Genomic DNA, 12,798 nt, shown 5'->3' with positions numbered 1-12,798 from the left:
TTTAAAACTGAACTCAGTAAGCAATTGACTGGAATATTATTGAACTTGAAACAGTACTAAAACACATTCAAATAGGACTTATATAGGTAAATAGGACTTATATAGGTATATCCCAATTCACTTGGGAAAATCCAAAATTTTTAATATTTTTCATAGAATAGTAAGTAAGCAGATTCAGTGACCTTGAAGTTAGTTTGTTTTTATTTTGGCACTTAACACAGCTTTGCAAAACCTTTGCCAGTTGACCCTTAGAGCTGTCTCTTCTACCTTATCTTCCATTTACTTATCTCGGACACCTAACCAAACCAGAGCTGTTCCTAGAGCAACACAACCAAGTCAAAAAGTTGATGATGTGTCTAGATAAGCAGCAAGGCTAAATTCAGCTGTGACAGTAAGAACAGTTGTGCTGGCCCGTAAATGGCAAAGTGGTGTAATTTGCACTGATACAGCTTTGAGTGGGTTTCAAAATGAGTGCAAAGGTTCAAGCAGGAGAATGTGTCTCGGCCGTGCTGGCATTCTGGAGGCCTATTTGAAGTAACTCAAACTTGGCTCATGTTACCTGTTATGTTCCTATTCCCAAGAGAAACCAGCTGTTCTGAGTGTTGCACTGCATTGCAAGAACTCAAATGCAGTTCAGAGAATGGGAACAGTGAAGCAGAAAATAAATCTGAGTTTTCAATTGCTAGCACATGTTTGCCTGAGATGGATATAAATAGCAATGGGTCTGTGTAATTTTTGAGGACTTTTTGGGAGCTGATCCTGTAGTAAAAATTCTCAGCATCACCAGATTAATGGCAACATTCCCCAAAACTGCCACAGCCACCGAGTCAGTTATATCATTTACCTTCAAAAGTGTAATGGGCTGAAAATCCTTTATCTTCTGTGGTTTCATCACTTACAAAGCGCACCCAGATCCAGGGGGCAGCTATTGCCAGTGGCACCGATGGTGCGGCCTGGCCGCAGAGTCTGGCTATTAGCTCTCCATCAGCACCCCCTGAGTAAGAAAAAGCAAAAAAATACAGTTTTTAAATCCTAAAATAACTCTAGTAACTGAAAGAAATACATACATTCATATGAATAGATGCAAAATAAACAGGCTGTTTCCTCAAAGAAGGCAGCAGAGCCAGAGGTAGAAGCTTCAGGGTGTGTTCGAAGCCCTGGTAGAGGGTATTCCAAGTAACATAGCTGAGTAGCTTCATCTTTCTGTCATATACAATGACAGCCACCTTTTAAAATGCTTTGTAGCAGGGAGATACTAAAATTCTGTTAATATAAACTACACAGAAAAAAAAAGTGCAATCTGTCTTTCTACTACATGTTAACAAGCACTAAAGAACATACTGGTATGTACTAGCAGAAGACATTCACGATAAATAGCAGTTTTAGAAAAAATAGTAGTAATTACATTCATTATTAAAGTATGGCATACACTTTTCCTTTTTTTGCACTTCCTAAAACAGCATGACAAGAGTGGCCAAGTTTACACAGTCTCTTTCTCCTAAAAGTATAAAAAGGTCTGGACATCTATCACTGCTTTCATGGATGTCTAGTTGGCCATAAATGTCACAGATAAATGTCTACTATGACAAATATCAGACTACTGATAAGCAAAAGTGTTCTTACAATAAATCTGTGAGATTTGGCTCAAGCTGAAGGGAATGGTCTGAAAAAAACAAATATCCACAAAAGTCAAAAGTTTCTTGAACCCAAGAGTAACGTGCATATCTAACTGTAGTAATATGTACAGCTATACTATCATGTACAAATTACACATATGTGACTGATATCATAATTTAATGTTAAGTTTTACGTTATGAAATTCTAAATATTTGTTTTGTCTTTGTGGGTTAAATATTCCTCAGGGAATACAGAAAGTCCTTTCTGCCTTTATATTTAACTTAATATCCATATGTTGCCCAGGTGACTTAAAAGAATTTCTTATATCTCATCTTCATTTAGGATCTCCTAGGTGACTATTACTGAATTGGAGTTTTCCCCAAATTCACATTTGTTGTGTTGGGAGTCTCAAGCAGCATCTATTGGAGTTTAGTGACCTGCTGCACCTTCTGCATCTCATTGCTCACTAAATGCTACCTGAGAGCGTATGCAGCAGAATTAGGGAACTCTGCCTTTGACATGAGACTATTCTTGTGCAATCAAAGCTCCATTTGGCCATTAGTATGGCCAAAGTGAACATTTCTATTCATATAGTCAAACTGTTTAGAGCAAACAAGACTATGCTTTTTCCCCTTTCCTTTGATTGTATTGCCTGAAGACCTGAGCTAACAAAGGAATGAGTGTAGTGGGAATTGATGGCTAACTGACCAGATATATTTTATTATTATTTTTTTTTGCTTCTCAGCTTTCCCAACTCCAGTCGAAGCTGGAGGGAATTCTTAGGCTATAAAGCAATGTGTGTTTTTTCTCTGGACAGAAAACAAAAACAAACAAACAAACAAAAAATGCTTTGCAATAAAGAATTCCTATTCAAATGAATGCAAATAAAGATTCAACAGATTCCTGTCCTCAATCTCTCCCACCTTTCAGAAACAATTTCCTTGTAAATTAGAGTCTGCTCTCTGGGACTCACAGATACAACCTCTCAATGAGGACAACACCTGGAGCTTTCATACTACACTTGGCATTAGTTGAGCAATTTTCATATGACATTTCCTGCTCCTTTTTCTGACAGACAGCTGAAGATGTTCAAATATACAGAGATACTACTGGTGCATCAGTGTTGAGATTGCTTTCCTCTTCAGTGTTTTAGGTCTGTATTTTGTGATGCTATAGCTTGGGAAATACAGTTTTGTTTTTGGAGAATCACCTTTTAGGATACAAAAGGATAAATCCCAGAGCCTGTGAATATTTAAAGTATTTTTTATGTCACTCCTTCTGTCCCTGGAGGCATCTCAGGAGAAGGGAGAGAATGGGTTGTGGACCAAATGAATTGTTAGGATGGCTCCAACCTCTCCCTAACTACCATCTTTCAAGGAAGAAGAGGTGAAAATTCATGGCTGAGGTAAAGAGAGTGTCAGGAGTGTGTTGTAAGCTTTGTAATGATTTATTCTGCATAGCTACCTGTCCACTTTTGCTTTTTTCCCCCCACTCCAAAAGAACAGGTGACTCTATTCATGCATCCATTACTCTGGCAGTGAAAACCCGCTCCTGGCCTAAGAAGTACACATCTTATACACACAATATTCATAGGCTTAATCCACACCCCACTGAGCATACAAACCTATTCGTAATTCCAGGTAGTCATACTGGCAGTCCTGGTGATGCTCCAAGTGGAAGTCCTCAAAGTAGACATATATGGATGAATTATAGTGGGAGGGGTTTTCAATGGTCCATTCGCAGTTCAGGTTACTTGTGTAATTCTTAACACCATCATAACCAGGGGAAGAGAAATTCCCGCCTGCATATCCAGTAAGGGTTCCACCACAAACTGCACAAAAAAATGTAACTTATTTTAAATTAAGAATAATTTTCAGTATGAACAAAAAAAATCTTCCATTTATTCTCATATGCTCATGTTAGCAGGCATATTTAGGGATTAGACCAAAACATGTTCCAACTTCTTCCTTTTTTATAGTCTACTGCTGTGTACAAGAGCATTTTTGTTTAGTGCCTGAAAGTTATTCCGAGGTCTTAAACACACATATAAAAAGCAGGAGCAACAATTATTCTGAACATCAAATAAAATATTTTAGCAGCACTAGCAATAGGACAATCATTATTGAGTTTTTTGATGAAATCACACCGCACATCCTGCTCAGCAGTGCTGAGCCCTACCCGTTACCTATCCTAAACTCGAGGGAGGACAATTTCTCTGGCAACATACCCTCAAAAGCAATACACTGATTCTCCAGAGAGTGAATGCTTGAGGGAAAAATCAAGATTGAAAGACACAAGACTGTAATATAATAAGGTTCTGCCAGCTGTCTCCTCTCTGGAGGCTGGGCTTGCAAAATAGGTTAACTGCACTTTGACAAGCTTCAGTAATTACTTACCCTTCCTGGGTAATAAGGAAGCACATGAATTATTTAAATTGTCTATGCCATTATGTCTTTTGGATCTGTTCATGGATAAGCCAACATCAGTACATCTTTTACTCAATACTAAGTAGGCAAAGACGATAACTCAGCAGTGGGAGTAAGGAGTGAATGATCCATAATGGAGATTGTTTTTCCTTCCATTTGAAGTTGGACATAATAGGAACATGAAGTCCATGACTTCGAGACACTCAACATTTTTTCAAATCCTTTCAGCTAATTAAAAATAGATCATCTGGTCCCATCCAGGCATGTACAATAGAAAAAAAATGTTATTAGTCTAGGCCATTTTTTTGACATTCATCAGTATTTTAGTTATGAAACCACTCAACATAGATTAATCATTTGACGTTAACTCAAAAACAAATGGTACCTGCATCTTCATTAGATGTGTATGAGACACTGAAGCCTCTGGCTGTACCGGACGTATCTGTCACCAAAACTACTCTCATTGTGTTTCCAGAAGATTTCACCTGAGTGCCTGGATTACTCTCGCCACACAGCTTAGCCAGTCGGGGGGAATCCGGTCTGAGGCCATTGTAAACCTGTTGGGTCAGAACACACTCTTAGGAGATCTATGTGTGGTATCACTGAAAAATGCTTCACGTCTTTAATATGTGGTTCATTTCTGTCCTTTACAGAAGGACAGAATCCCCAATTCAAAAACCTTAGGAAAAACTTCCATTGACTTGAATGGATGGGGCTCAGAGGTAAAGCATTAAAATTGCATTTTGGCAAAACATAAACATATTCCCAACACAAACATGCATGCATATTAAAACATTATTTGAGGGAAATTATATAGTACTTTATCCCAATATGTAGAGTTTGAATCACCTAATAAGGCCAGATACCAATAATTTGCATTACATTTCAGATAGCCATCTTCATATACTTGTTAAGGCAAATATGAGCTTTATCGAAAAATCTTTTGCGAAATATTCAGCACCACTAGGCATTTCTTGATTAACTCAAACATTTCACTTTTTGATAAGCTAAATAGATTTTGAACAGTTTCTTTCATACAGCCATCAGCCTAGGAGTTATTTTCCTTCCTTTTATGACTATCTTAGCAAACACAGGCAAAGCAGTAAAGGCATTTTCCTCTGAAATTTGGAATATGTAAGAGTGTTAATGACACAAAAGCAAGCAGGACAGCTCATTCTTTCAGTAATCATTACTTCTTTAATTGCTAAGAAGCCAGCTCCCATGGTCTGTCCATAGCATCTGTGAAGGAAAATAGGGAGGTGAAGATCATCTGGCTACATGTTACAAGGGAGAGTTACTTCTGTCACTTGGGCATATGTGCATGAGCTAACTTCTGATTATGCTAAAGCTAATTAACGTGTTGCACCAATCATCTCAGCAAATAGAAAACCAAACTAGATCTATTGGTAGGAACCAAGATACAGAAAATACTTAGTGGACCTCTGCTTCACTGGAAAAGGAGGAGGAGATGGATCCCTTGCTCCCACTTGTTTCAGCCTTTGCCTTAGTCTTCAGAGCATCACACTTCACAGCACTACTTCCCCTTTCTGATGCTTTTATAAAAGGAACCATATTTCTGAGCTTTTGTACATCTGATTCATCCCAGCTCTGTGTTGTGTTACCTTTTTTTTTGTTTGCTTTTGTTTTTTATTTTCTGCTGGGCCCAAATTAACAACCTATCTGTTTAGAGGTGAAGGTGATGAAGAGAGAGAAAAATGTGGATTTTCCCCACCATCTTTGCAAAATCTGTGAGCATCAGACATTTCTTGCAACTTCTGATAGTCTTATTTTTCAAAATTATAATAGAAGTAACAACCTCCAGAGTCAAGAGAGACTTGAAATTTGACTGATGGACTTTGTGCCCACATACAGAGGAAAATAAGGGATGAGGTTCTCTCCTTGATGTCTTTCTTAACGTCCTTCTTTCCATTTGTCCTTACTATTCCTATGGGAATAGGACAAAAAGAATTCAAGAGACCTGGAGGCTAAAGACTGACATAGAGAGACCTAACAATGTTAGAGCTGTATTGTGAGAACCCTGCAGCTCCTGTGCCAGAAATAACTTGGATGACCAAGAGACACTGGGGAAGCTGGAGGTGCCCCTGACCATTGTTAAATTTATTAAGTTGGAAACTGATCCTTCAAATCCAAAAGTCGGTCCCATAAATTCCAGAATGTCCTTACTCTAAAATAAGTACATGAACTTAGGCAACCCAGAGAGCTAACTTTTTCTCTTTATCTGTTTTATTCGGATGAAATTACGATTTGTCTTAAAACCAGATATAGACATATGAATGACAATTCAGCTGTGTTATTTCTATCAGTGTTCCATAAAAGGATCAGTAACAGCATTTTCTGCCCTCACACTTGATACTCACAGCCACATAATCTGATGAGCACCTCCAGTGCTCCTCAGTTTTCATATCATTAATGGTTAGGGTGACACGTCGGCCTTCTTCCACTGTGATCCTCCATTCACACACTCGATTATGCGGGTACAGGTTAGGATAGTTGGGCGAAGTAAATGTTCCAACGGGGGCAGTAAAATCCCCACCACACTCTGGAATACCCAAATGTTGCAACATATCTTTGAATACAGTATTGCTTATAGAGTTATAGCAAGAATACATTAATTATGTAAGAAAAAAAGAGAGCCCAGCTACTTGATTTGATATGTCTGCCTTGTCCATGCTTGGCTAAAGAGCTGAGTTCCTGTCAATCTTTGCCACTCAGCCACAAAAATAATTATATTTGAATACTAATTGACCGTAGAAACTAATCTTTATCCAATTAGTATTCTCTGAGGGTCTCAGGACAGACTTCATATGTTTTATACTTGTTTTCCTCTTAAAATACATGGATATAATTTAATGAAGTACAATGGGAGATGAGGAGGTGAGCAAACTTCAGGTCCCTCTCCCCACTTTTCCACAAAACACTTTGAGCACAAGGTGGAGGGGAGAAAAAAAAACTCAAAAGCATTTGTTTTAGGCACTAGAGATTTAAGAATACTACAGAGGTACAGGAAAACATAATGGGAAATCACAGCATTTCTCTAAACCTTTCTCCTTGACAAGAGGGATATGAGAAGGGTATTGCAGGGCATCCCCGGACTGACTTCTGGAAAGAAAAGGCGTGGAAGAACAGCTCCACTGTCTGATACCAACTGTTGAGGGCAACATCTCTGCAGAGCAGAAGACTGCTTGCCTCTCAAGGTTTCTGCTAACTAGCGATCAGAGAGCTCTATCCATATTTAAGCTAGACAGATTTGAAGAGCAAATACACACCACACCTAGGACAAGTGAACTAGAATGTGTGCTGTTCTATACCAGTTCAAGTTTGTGGTATATGTTACACCCCCAACAGAAACTTGTAGCCTTATAAATCCAACCTTCAGAACTGGAATCAAAGCGCAGTCTGAATCCTCGGGCATTGACTGATCCATCAGTGACAAACTTGACATAAGCAAAACTGTCAGAGGTGTCCACAGCATCAGGGAGACTATTACCACAGTACCTGCCCAACACATTTCCTGCACAAGTCAAATACAGAAAGACAATTTTATATCAAAGACATTATTTGCATTTATACTGAAGGATCACTTTTCAATTTAACTAGTGGGACAGGAGTAAACAAGTAAAATGAAGTCATCAGGGGGAAATGGAAGGGTTTTGTTTGCATTGCTTTGCTTCAGCAAGCAAGGTGGACAGGAGCAGTGTTCATTCAAAAGGCTCCCTTCATGCACAGTGGGGAATGCTTTCTGCAACCTCGTCAGAGGTTTCTTTGGCAGTGTTGGGAAAGGGGAGACAAACATTGAAAGAGTTTTCTGACCAGAGGCGTTGTATTCTCGGATCTCCACAAAATCGTTTGCACACTCAGAGGAGTTCTGAATATCTAGGCCTTCTACTGTGATGGTAAGATAGTGGCCCCTGGGTCCTTGCAGAAACCATTCACACCGCAGGTTATCTTTGTAATGAAGGTCAGGATACCCCACACTTTCAATGGTGCCTGTTTGTCCGGTCACTGTTCCACCACAGGTTGCTGCAAAGGCAAGGATATGGCTTACTCCAAGGAAGGACCTAGGAGAGAAGCTTTCTCCTACACAGGACTTTAAGCTATATGTTGTTTTGTAACTGAAGTAATACAGTAGAAATGGCCTTTAGATTCCACATTCTCCCTCTACTTCAGCTAGTTCTAGTTTGTCTGCAACCAACACTCTCCCACTCTAAGCATCCCTTTTTCTCTGACCTGACTGTCACTAATTCAAACAATCTCAAAGATTTCAAGACCTGAATATAGTTTCTACTAATATCTGTATTTCTGGAAAATCCAGTTCTTCTTAAACAGACATAAAACATTTCACAGTCAGTGTATGGAAATCTCTATTGGACAATTACAAAGAAACTTAGTCTACTAAATACTGATCTACATATTTATAAGGGACCAAATTTGACTGCTGGTTTGGACCTATGGTTCAGATTCTTATTCTCTTTCCTGCATTCCCTTCCTACTTCCATACCACTCCTCATGATGCCCCTATAAGGGACCACATCACAGTTTCTTTATTTTTATTTCTTGTCCTCTGAAAATTCATTTCTTTACGGTACCTACCAAACACAAGTTCATAATACTAAGGCTTAGAGCAAAGAATATTCCCTGGTGGAATACATTGGATTTCACAGTGGCTTTCACATTCATGGCAATGATAACAGGTACATGCTTGCCTTGTACAGCTGTGTTCATATTGCCTACTCTAAGTAACTAGTACTTTGTTACAAGTTAATGGACAGTAGAGACACTGAAAATGTTTTACAGAGAAATATAAATTGTGGCTCAGCATACCAACAATATTTTTTTACAAGTGGCTTCAGTTTCCACTTTCAGAGATATAATAGCAGGATATGTTTGCTTATGTGTTTGCAGCCTAACAAAATGAACAAAATCCTGTGTAAAACAATATAACCCTCGCCTTTGATAAATTAACAGACCTAGATGACTTTAAATGTGCAACACTAACATAATAGGTGCTGTTACTTTAAAATTATGAACACTATAAAAAGGTAAAGAGTACCACATTTCTGAATCTGATTAAAGACTATTTTAAATTTCATTTTAAATCTTTATTAACCTTTTCCTCTTTTTTTTTCCAAGCGTGAAAGCAAATAATTTTAAAATATGTCTTTTCCCAGATGGCAGACCATGATTCTCTCCCCATTCTTTTTCTGCTCTGTTGTTTGTCTAGCAGCATTGTTAATATGTATTGATTTGCATTTACATAGAAAAGCTCTTAATTTATTCTTTTCTGACAACTTTTAGCTGATCTCAGCATTCTCTTTCAGCTTCCTGCTCAGCCTTTCAGCTATTTTTGCATACTGAAAACTGAAATATATTACCTGACTTTATCCACCTGGGCCTTTTTGCTAGTGTCCCTTTGTCCTTTGTATTTGACAAGGGCTTAACCAGTCTTTGTTCCCTCCACTGCAGATCTATTAGTGTTTTCATGTTCTGCTATAATTTGCACCTTTTGCGAGGTGAAGCAGATGCTGATGTTAACTCTACAATGTTTCTGATGCCTTGGCTCTAACAATAACTGAAAGAGGCAAGTATCTGTCACACCACCTCTTACAAATGTTTTAAACTCTGTTATAAGAGGCTGTGACATGAGACTCAATTTTTTTTCTAACATTAGAGAGACTGATAAATGCAAAGTGTTACCAATGGAGTATTTAGCATTGAATCCCACGTGAGTGGCACTGCTGTCCGACCTGAACCTCATGTACATGATGGCTCCTGAGGATCTCTGCGGGCCCGGCATTGAGTCTCCACACAACTTGGCAAGGACCGGGGCACTGGGGTCAGCACCGCTGCGCAGCTCTAGGTAACTCGATGTACAGCTAGAAGAGGAGAGTTTTCTATTCAGTGTACAGCACTAATGGCTTTAAAACATATCAGCAATTACACAAACTCACAAAGCTACAGAGAGTTGGATCAGTTCCCATACAATGTGATGGGGTCAGAATCAAGAAGCTCATAATCACTGGTAGTTTGTGACAGATATGGACATTCTGAATCAAAAGAGGTGCTAGAAGCATAGACAAAAACTTATCCCAAACCTAGTCTATGATCTGATGGGACCTGGGGAGTATGAACAGTGCTATTAAAGCAGTTGTAACAGTCTTTAACGTGCACATCTCTGCTAGTGTTCAGATCCAAGAGATATTTCCTATTAAGCCTATTTGTTAACTGCTGAATAAGGAACAGTCATAAGAACAGCCTGTAGTATTTGGGCACAGAAAGGCCCAAAACATCTTAACCATTAGGCTTTGCCTACAGAATGACGAGCAGTTTATAGAAAACACCTTCCTACCATGGAGCAGGAAGGTGCCTGTTTTACTGATCTCTGTCATGCAATGGGAAGTCCTGTATATAGACAGAAATAACTTGATAGCCTCAGTAACCTCTCTCAAAAATTTGTCACTTTTGATTAAATCTGGAAGGGGATTCTGGGAGGAATTAGCAAAAGGAATAGGGAAGGAAGAATCAAAATGGAGTCTCTCAGGAAACACAGGCAAAATAACAGAGATATATACTTTGGTGAAGGTTCAATGTAAAACTGATCTTCAAATTGCAGCTCTACTGCATGTCCATTAGGAGCAGTTATGGTCCAGACACAGTCAACATGCGGCGGGTAATTGCTCGGATAGTTCGGGGAGGATATATATCCACTGGGGTTGAAATCATTGATATAAATATTCCCTCCACAAGCTAGGAAAGAGAAGATTACCAATGAAAAACAACATGTTAAGGAAATGGGTGAGGTGTCAAAAATAGGAGTCATCACTATATGCTAACAATTTTTCCTTTTGGTGTCATATAGTCATGTCAAAAACAAATACTTTTTATTTTCTTTCCATGGGAAAATATTTTAATGCCGTGTAGAAAGCTGAACTTCTGTGCTCCTGCCTAGACAGTTCTCCTTCATTTCCACATGTTTAGAACTCTCAATTAAACTGCTAATGGCTCTTGGACTGCTTTTAAGCCCAGCAGGAAACGTGCTTCTTGCCTTATTCCTATCCCAGTTCCCAAGAGCTGGAAAGCCAAAAGGTCAGATCCATCAGTTATTCTGTGAATCATTCCCTACTTCTGCTTTCCAGAAACCAAAATGCCTCTTTGAGACAATAACGAATTTGTGCGAAATGCCAGTTAGAGCAAACACAAGGATTTTGGCAGGTCCTTTATCCTACAAAAATATCTTTACTTTCAGCTAAAAGCTTTCAGGGAAAAAAAAAAAGATTAACAATGCTGATCAATGCTGATAAATACAGGGTTTTAGTCAAGGAGGTTTTCTAGGCTGAAGTGGTAGAAATATGACTGTACAGCTTCGCCCATTCCCTTCATGCATCCACTACAGCAATGCTTCTTTGCAGCCATAGGAAAAAAGCAGGCAGAAAACAAGCACTTACAAACTCAGATGGACTGACAAGTTGCCTTAGCCATGTTGAGTTCATGTTTAGTCACTGCTTGAGGGAGGGCTCCCTGTGTCCCAAGTGGCAGGTGTCATAAATACAGTAGAAAAACTGCAAGTGCCAAGTCCCTGATTTATTCTGGCACCCGAGTCCCTGTCTTTCAAAAATGTTAGCTCCAACAGGGAATGTTATTCTCTCAGTTGAGAGCACACTTCTCTAGATACGCTAGCCTGAATCATTCCTGACATTACTTAGCATTTGCATTGTGTATCGAATATTGAAACTCACGTTCTTGATTTCAGCTAAGATCCTAACTGTCTCATAAGGGGTTCTCAATTAGATATATTTTTATTTTAATGCCTCCAGTTTCCATGAGCCAGAGCCATCTCTCTTTAAAGAGAAGGAAGTGGAGAGTAGGATCAAAAGTCACACATTGAAATAGAAAGCAGGAAAGCAGGACATTTTTCCAGACATTTGCCAGGTTACAGTCTCTCTGAGTTGGCATTTATAACAATGAACAAACCACTGACTTAAGAGAACAAATTCAAAGTTATTTCTACAGAGTTGCAGAACTTGTGTTTATCACTTAAACTTACCTAGACTCTTAGCCTCATATTTCAGTTTGAATCCTTGCCCCTCATCGCTGCTGTCAGAAACGAAGTGGACAAACAGCTGGTTGTCCGAGGTGTGCATGGTAGAGATGGGGCTGCTTCCACAAAACCGCCCATTCCCCAAAGGGGGGGCAGCAGCATCTAATCCATTCTTCAGCTGAAAGGAAAAATTGCTAAGGTCACTGGAGCACACAGCCCTGGACTACACACATGGAGCACATGCTATCCCAGGGCTCCCAGCCTTGAAGCAAACAGTAACCTAGTGATTAATTAGCACATAGTAATAAACAAGGGAGGGGCAGAGAAACGATCTTTTTGGTGTTTCTCTTTGGTATTTCCACCTCCTGAGAAACTGGGTGGTCTTACACTGAAGTCTGTAAGATTCAGTAGCTTTAATAGCTTTGAGGCTTTGGGGCCATATTCAATAATCTCACCTCTACATAATCCCCATGGTTGCAGGAAGCATCCTCCGTCTTCACCTGGAAAGGCTGTTCAAAATGGATGGCAATAATAAATCCAGAGGTTACCAGTACATGCCAGGAACAATTCAGATTAGGACCGTAGTTTTGAGGGTAATTGGGAGATGTGATCACACCCCTGCCTGTATGCAAATAGCCTCCGCAGCCTGAGAAGAAGGAGTTGAAGACAAGAATAAAATATTAGCATTAACTACTCGGG

At 39.3% G+C, this 12,798-nt stretch overlaps 1 protein-coding gene across 3 annotated transcripts in view; it reads right to left on the bottom strand.

Moving 5' to 3' along the window:
* CUBN (cubilin) overlaps nucleotides 1-12,798 on the bottom strand; it is a 134,123-nt gene that overhangs the window by 33,971 nt on the left and 87,354 nt on the right. For all 3 annotated transcript variants that reach the window (XM_088524335.1, XM_088524332.1, XM_088524334.1), the window contains 10 exons: nucleotides 12,555-12,745; nucleotides 12,106-12,277; nucleotides 10,634-10,808; nucleotides 9,759-9,937; nucleotides 7,875-8,084; nucleotides 7,435-7,575; nucleotides 6,422-6,603; nucleotides 4,429-4,600; nucleotides 3,242-3,448; nucleotides 845-994 (listed from right to left, as the gene is read on the bottom strand). In XM_088524335.1, coding sequence (XP_088380461.1) covers nucleotides 845-994; nucleotides 3,242-3,448; nucleotides 4,429-4,600; nucleotides 6,422-6,603; nucleotides 7,435-7,575; nucleotides 7,875-8,084; nucleotides 9,759-9,937; nucleotides 10,634-10,808; nucleotides 12,106-12,277; nucleotides 12,555-12,745 — 1,779 coding nt within the window. The remainder of the gene's footprint in view (nucleotides 1-844; nucleotides 995-3,241; nucleotides 3,449-4,428; nucleotides 4,601-6,421; nucleotides 6,604-7,434; nucleotides 7,576-7,874; nucleotides 8,085-9,758; nucleotides 9,938-10,633; nucleotides 10,809-12,105; nucleotides 12,278-12,554; nucleotides 12,746-12,798) is intronic.

Source organism: Tinamus guttatus, unplaced genomic scaffold (genome assembly GCF_059628265.1).
Source record: "Tinamus guttatus ecotype Peru unplaced genomic scaffold, ASM5962826v1 Tinamus_guttatus_pri_ptg000209l, whole genome shotgun sequence".
In the NCBI taxonomy this organism is placed as follows: domain Eukaryota; kingdom Metazoa; phylum Chordata; class Aves; order Tinamiformes; family Tinamidae; genus Tinamus; species Tinamus guttatus.
This window is presented reverse-complemented; position numbering and strand designations above follow the sequence as displayed.